The 7,500-nt window shown below is 44.1% G+C and overlaps 1 protein-coding gene across 1 annotated transcript in view; it reads left to right on the plus strand.

Moving 5' to 3' along the window:
* Positions 1–7,500, plus strand: part of LOC135092737 (YTH domain-containing protein 1-like) — a 12,184-nt gene that overhangs the window by 2,911 nt on the left and 1,773 nt on the right. Inside the window, exons 3-7 of the mRNA XM_063991395.1 lie at positions 1–212; positions 888–1,207; positions 4,934–5,077; positions 6,162–6,263; positions 6,489–7,500. The exon at positions 1–212 is cut by the window's left edge and continues 166 nt beyond it; the exon at positions 6,489–7,500 is cut by the window's right edge and continues 1,773 nt beyond it. Of these exons, the coding sequence (XP_063847465.1) occupies positions 1–212; positions 888–1,207; positions 4,934–5,077; positions 6,162–6,263; positions 6,489–6,965 (1,255 nt within the window). The 3' untranslated portion in view covers positions 6,966–7,500. The remainder of the gene's footprint in view (positions 213–887; positions 1,208–4,933; positions 5,078–6,161; positions 6,264–6,488) is intronic.

Raw genomic sequence — 7,500 nt, forward strand, 5'->3', positions numbered from 1 at the left:
TGCTAATACTCTCATGTCACCCGGATTCAACCAAACATCGGCCCAATCAGCTCCCAAAATTGGTTCTGGGGCGTCAGGAGGGAAATTCAGTGTGCCCTTTGGGGGTAGTAAGGCTCCGGGTGGGTCCTCTGCTCCCCCACCCCCTGCCAACAAGGGTGTGGTGGGGGGAATGGGTATCGGGGGCAACAAGTTGGGGAATAAGGATATGAAAGGTAAGGAGAGAGGGTGAGAGAGAGCCTCTGAATAATACAAACCTCTGCAATGAGGTGAAATTTGTAAGATTTAATAAAAAGAGACATGGGTATGGTAAAGGAGAGAGAGAGAGAGAGAGAGAGAGAGAGAGAGAGAGAGAGAGAGAGAGAGAGAGAGAGAGAGAGAGAGAGAGAGAGAGCACTGAATATTATGGACATCCACGATGAAGAGAAATTTGTAAGATATGCGAAGACACACACAGGTTGAATGTAACAGATAGGTAGAATAAAAAGACAGAATAAAAGACAGACAGGTAGAATAAGGACAAAAAGACATGGATAGAATTTAAAAGAGAGGTATGACAAGAAAAAGATAGAATAATAAAGATAAACAATAACACAGACAATAAAAGCCATTGGTAGGGCAGAACAAGAAGACAGGTAGGTGGACAGAAGCATAGATGTCTTGTCTGTAATGGTAGCAATTGCTCTCAGAAATCTCAGTGTGGAGGAACAGTCTGTGCTAGGAACACTGATGTGAATGTCAGCCACATTGAGGGTTTCCTTGGATGTTGGTGATGTTGCATGGCCCTGCTGAGAAAGCTTCAGGAGTGACACCATTTATCTGTCCGCCTGTCAGATCACACCTGTTCTTGACACCTACAAGTGTAATATACTGAACCCTTCTCCTTGCAGGAATGTACCGTAACAACAACAACAGCCACGGTAGCAACAACCCTCACAGCACCACCACCAGTACCACACCTAACAACAACAACAACAAGAGCAATGCCACCACTGGCACCACCACTACCCCCAGCACTGAGGGTGGAGGTGGGGGTGGTGGTGGTGGGGTAGCGAGTACTGTGGGAGCCAGCTGCTCCGGCCCCTTGGGAGGCAAGACGAGGTACTTCATCATCAAGGCGTCACTGTACAAGCAGCTGGAGGCCTCACACCACACCTCCCTCTGGGCCTTCACCCACAACACTGAGAAGAAGATACTGCAGGCCTGGCAGGTGGGTAGTGCTGGTGTAGTAATAGCAATGGAGATGTAGTAGTGGTGGCAATAGTGGTGTAGTAGTAGTGGTGGTGTATATTTAGTTCCAAATCTTGAGAATTATAGTCTCCTCCCACCACTTGGCCATAGTGGATAGTGGTGGCTCCATGTGGTGTCCAACTGTCATACCAAACACTTGTGTTCAGACTAAATTCACCTTAACCCACATCTTATGTGGACAAGCGTGGGTATCCACGAGGGAGAGAGAGGGGCTTATATTTCTCAAGATTTGGAATTTAGTATAGGTAATATATGGTGGTATAGTGGGGATGGTGGTGTAGTAGTAGAGGTATTGGAGTAGTAGTAGTAAGTAGTCTAGTAGGGTAGTAGTAGTCAGATGAGTAGTAGTAGTAGTAGTAAGTAGTAGTAGTAGTAGTTAGTAGTAGTAGTAGTGGTGGTGGTGGTGGTGGTGGTGGTGGTGGTGGTGGTTGGGCTAAGGTCATGCTGCCAGGCCCAAGAGAAGTCAGCCCCACCCCGCCTGATGGCACCACAGCCTGCCCTGCAGTCTTGCTATCTTCCACTGAGAGAACACACAGCAGGACTTTTCACTACAACTGACTTTGAATGATGTGTTTGTAAGTGCTTCTCTCACACACCCCTTGGTGTCTTTTGCACTGATTTGTAATGCATATATCACTGGTTTTCTTAAGTTTGGTAAACTCCATTGGAAACACACATGACTGGAATGTGTGGACTGTCAATCATGTGTCTGCACTACACTCAGACACACAACACTGCACTGCAGCTTACAAACAAAATTCTTTTATACCTTAATGAACTCAGTCACATATTTATATTTCCTACCATGATTTATAATTCCTGTAATTCATGATATTCAGAGCAAGTGTAAACACTGCCAGTAGAACTCACTTCTGATTGAAACAAAAGTATGATTTTAGTAAAGTTCATTCTTCCCTCTCCTCCCCTCTGTCACATTTGAGAGAGAGAGAGAGAGAGAGAGGAGAGAGAGCGAGAGAGAGAGGAGAGAGAGAGAGAGAGAGAGAGAGAGAGAGAGAGAGAGAGAGAGAGAGAGAGAGAGAATATTTAATTTCAGTAAATAAATACCACACTATCAATGCTGTTTACACTAGTTATAAATATCAGTCTTTTGCAGAAATTACAAATCATTGTAGGAAATATAAATAGACAACTGAGGAAACTAACAAAAGAATTTTGTTTGCAAGCTGCAGTGTGTGTCTGAATATTCGTAGTGCAGACACATGATTGACAGTTGCACATTACAATCATGTGTATTTCCAATGGAGTTTACTTACAAAAACCAGTGATACATGCATTACAAATCAGCGCAGGAGACACCAACAGGTGAGTGAGGGAAGCACTTACAAACACATCATTCAAAGTTGTAGTGAAAGGTTTGGTGAATCTGCTCTAAGCGGGAGGCAGCAAGACTGGAGGGTAGGCTGTGGTTCTGTCAGGGTGGGCGGTGCTGACTTCACCAGGATCCAGACATGTGAATATGGTAGTGGTGGTGGTAGGTGTTAAAGATGAGAAAACATAAAAAAACAGATATTATAGTAGTTTTGTTGTTGGTTACACTAGTTTCTTCTGTATCTCAAGTAGTATTTGATTTCATCTCTTCTCAGTCCCATTCTTGTCCCCCACAGTATGTTGTGAATATGTGTGAGAGGCTGTGGTGAGTTGCATGTGGTTCATAAGCATACTGTGGCTTTTCGTCTCATCAACTCCTCTCCTCTAACTGACTGTCTTCAGCCTCTCTCTCACCGCCACAGTGTTGCATCTCTAGCTGTCTTCTACCTCTATTTTCATGCTAACTGCTCTTCTGATCTTGCTAACTGCATGCCTCCCCTTCTCCCGTGGCCTCACTGCACAAGACTTTCTTCTTTCTCTCACCACTATTCTGTCCACCTCTCTAACGCAAGAGTTAACCAGTATTCTCAATCATTCATCCCTTTCTCTGGTAAAGTCTGGAACTCCCTGCCTGCTTCTGTATTTCCATCTTCCTATGACTTGAATTCCTTCAAGAGGGAGGTTTCAAGACACTTATTCATCAATTTTTGACCACTGCTTTGACCCTTTTATGGGACTGGCATTTCAGTGGGCATTTTTTTTTATTGGATTTTTGTTGCCCTTGGCCAGTGTCCTTCCTACATAAAAAAAAAAAAAAAATCATGAATCTGTGGAGTTAGGTGACCTCTCTCTCTCTCTCTCTCTCTCTCTCTCTCTCTCTCTCTCTCTCTCTCTCTCTCTCTCTCTCTCTCTCTCTCTCTCTCTCTCTCTCTCTCTCTCTCTCTCTCAATTCACAGACCCACAGTATGTCCTCCCACAGTTTGTTTACAAAACCACAGGCCACTCACCACAGTCTCACACAAAAACTCTTACAAACACAAATTCCTTACTGAGTCTTGGTTATCCTCTTTTAAAGATTTTGGTGAAACTTTTGCTGCTGCCTTGGTTTGATAGAGTCTGGCACAAAGCTTTGATTTCCAAACTACCCTCCTACGGTTTCTACTCTTCTCTCTGTAACTTCATCTCCAGTTTCCTTTCAGACCGTTCTATTGCTGCTGTGGCAGACGGTCACTGTTCTAAATCTAACAGTGGTGTTTCTCAGGGTTCTGTCCTGTCAGCCACTCTTCTTATTATTCATCAATGACCTTCTAAACCAAACTTCTTGTCCTATCCACTTCTACGCTGATTATACAACCCTGCACTTTCCACGTCTTTTCAGACGTCCAACCCTTCAGGAAGTAAACATTTCATGCAGGAAGCCACAGAATGCCGGACTTCTGATCTTTCTAAAATTTCTGATTGGGGCAGAGCAAACTTGGTAATGTTCAATGCTTCAAAAACTCAATTTCTCCATCTATCAACTCGACACAACCTTCCAAACAACTATCCCCTCTTCTTCAATGACACTCAACTGTCCCCCTCTTCTACACTGAACATCCTCAGTCTGTCCTTTACTTATAATCTGAACTGGAAACTTTACATCTCATCTCTAGCTAAAACAGCTTCTATGAAGTTAGGCGTTCTGAGACGTCTCCGCCAGTTTTTCTCACCCCCAGCTGCTAACTCTGTACAAGGGCCTTATCCATCCATGTATGGAGTATGCTTCACATGTCTGGGGGTTCCACTCATGCCACTCTTCTAGACAGGGTGGAATCAAAAGCTTTTTGTCTCATCAACTCCTCTCCTCTAACTGACTGTCTTCAGCCTCTCTCTCATCGCCACAATGTTGCATCTCTAGCTGTCTTCTACCGCTACTTTCATGCTAACTGCTCTTCTGATCTTGCTAACTGCATGCCTCCCCTCCTCCTGTGGCCTCGCTGCACAAGACTCTTCTCTCTCTCACCACTATTCTGTCCACCTCTCTAACGCAAGAGTTAACCAGTATTCTCAATCATTCATCCCTTTCTCTGGTAAACTGGAACTCTCTGCTTGCTGCTGTATTTTCACCTTCCTATGACTTGAATTCCTTCAAGAGGGAGGTTTCAAGACACTTATCCCTTAATTTTTGACTACCGCTTTGGATCCTTTTATGGGGCTGGCATCTCAGTGGGCTTTTTGGTTGCCCTTGGCCAGTGTCCCTTCTACATAAAAAAGAAAAAGAAAAAAAAAAAATCCTTTGCAGCAAGTCCTCCTTGCTTCAGACAACACTTCCATTCATTGTTCACACCACCATTCATCCCTTCACATCTCCTCACAGGGGGGACAGGCAACAGTGCTGCTGATCTTCACTCTTCACCGCGGTGGCCAGTTCAACGGGTACGCTCGTTTCCTGGCTCAGCGGACTGATGAGAAGTGCCCGGAGATCACCAATGTCGGCCCCACTCTTGGCCCACTGTACAAGGTGAGGTCCTGCGCTGTGTGGGTGTCTTGGGATGCCTGTTAGAGAAGAATGCAAGGAGTATGTGGATGAACAGGTTTATAGAGATATCTAGATGAGTGTATTACATTGAGGAATAGGAAGAAGAGTATGTGATGCAGAAGAGGTTTATACAGGTGTCTGTGGGTAAGTGTACATTAGAACGTTGATTTAACACAAGTCATTTTAAAATTATTAATTTTAAACAGCAGTGAAAAGAAAGATCAAAACTTGATTTACTCAGTTTTTACTTTTGATTTTAAACAAATTGAAATTGGTGTGTATTGTTTTCCTGGTTGAAGCAAGCTTTCTGCCATCTATTTCACATCCCTGTGGGCGCACTGCTGCACCTCAATTCAGTGGCATTTTCAGCCAAGCCATCAGCCACTATGTTCAGCATCTTGATCATCTAACCCCAGCAAGAGAGCAAGGCAATCCATAACACTGGAAATTAAAATAAAAGTAGCACTGTCCTTGCTGCCTCACATTACATGCAAGGATGCAGTGTGTTTGTATTAGCATGGTTTATATTCCACAAGTATCTTTCCATTGAAACAGTATTTGAATTTAATGTTAAATTGATTTAAAGTGAACTTTTGTGGACCTGAATTTGTGTTAAATTGATGTTCTACTGTATTATATTGAGTAGAAACTTCAGTTATTCTATCTTAATCATAGTAAAGGTAATACAATAAACTAATGCAGAAGAGGTTTATACAGATGTCTGTGATTGAGTGTATTAAATATGAGGAAGTGAAAGTAAATTTATTAAGTATTAGACTGAGGAGAAGAGTGTTATTTCTCTATAAAGTTATTGTTTTTCAGTCATAATCATAATGGTTAATGGACTGATCTCATACTTGACAATGTTGTTTGTTCCAAAAGAGTGATGTAGTGTTAGTTGGATGAGTACATTGAAGTGAGGTGTAGAAAGTGAAGTTACCCTATCACCATACCTTGGAGTATTTAGTTCATATTGTCTAGTAGTGAAAGTGAAAAGACTGTTAGAGGATGAAAATGACACATTTTGAGGGAATCAGTCACCACCTAATTATCACTCTGCCTACAGGTGGAGTGGGTCAAGAAGTGGAACGTTGGCTTCCACCACACGCGGCGACTGTACAACCCCTACAACGACAACCTGCAAGTCCACCTCAGTCGGGATGGCCAGGTGAGGCTGGTGTCATTGACACACCCAAAGCTCTTTTCTTCCATCTTGAAGAAACATCCAAAGTGCTCTCTCTCTCTCTCTCTCTCTCTCTCTCTCTCTCTCTCTCTCTCTCTCTCTCTCTCTCTCTCTCTCTCTCTCTCTCTCTCTCTCTCTCTCTCTCTCTCAAACCTGTAAAAAGAATCAATAATAAAAAATAAAAAAATCATCCACTTCTCCACATTTCAGGAGGTGGAGCCTGGCATTGGGGAGCAGCTCATCCGCCTGTGGGAGAGAGGACCTGGTGGAGGAGGTGGGGGAAACTTTAATAAAACCTCAAATAACTCCTATATGAACTCTGGAAGTGGAGGAGGTGGAGGCAGTGGTGGTGGTGGTGGTGGAGGAGGTATTGGAAGTGGTAGTGGTAATGGTGGCAGTGGTGGTGGAAGTGGAAGTAATAATAGTACAAGTGGTGGAGGAGGTGGTGGTGGTGGTGGTGGAGGAGTTATTCATGATCCACCCAGCACCACTCAGAACAGACACCCAATCCACCCACCACACATGAATCAGGTCCACCACCCGCCCTTCCACCACCCACCATTCAACCGTAACTATGGAAATGGCTACAACTACAATGGTGGAGGTGGTGGTGGTGGTGGTGGCAGTGGAGGAGGTGGGGGTGGTGGAGGGTACAGAGGGAATTACAGGGGAGGGTACAGGAGGTAGGCAGAGTGGGTGGATTCTTCTCCACTTGTGTTTTGATATGAAGGTAGAGAGATGGTGTGTGTGTGTGTGTGTGTGTGTGTGTGTGTGTGTGTGTGTGTGTGTGTGTGTGTGTGTGTGTGTGTGTGTGTGTGTGTGTGAGAGAGAGAGAGAGAGAGAGAGAGAGAGAGAGAGAGAGAGAGAGAGAGAGAGAGAGAGAGAGAGAGAGAGAGAGAGAGAGAGAGAGAGAGAGAGAGATTGCAATCCCTTCATTCAGACTCAATAATTTATCCCAAAACTCAATAGGCAGCTTTAAATACCCAGATATACCCAACCCCTCCACTCACACTAACCTTACTCATTCATGACACAAAGATCCTTTACTTTAAGCAGGACTTGCATAGAAGTAGTCGCTCCTGAATGTTACCTCGCTAGTACAACATGTGGGCTTCACTTACTCATGCTGGTGGCTGGAGCTTTGTAGTGGAAGGATGTGATGTTTGGCAGAAGTGTTTGGTTTGGCCTTCTCTCTTGAACATTTGGCATGTGTATGGTTTTT

This window comes from Scylla paramamosain, chromosome 40 (assembly GCF_035594125.1).
Source record: "Scylla paramamosain isolate STU-SP2022 chromosome 40, ASM3559412v1, whole genome shotgun sequence".
In the NCBI taxonomy this organism is placed as follows: Eukaryota; Metazoa; Arthropoda; class Malacostraca; order Decapoda; family Portunidae; genus Scylla; species Scylla paramamosain.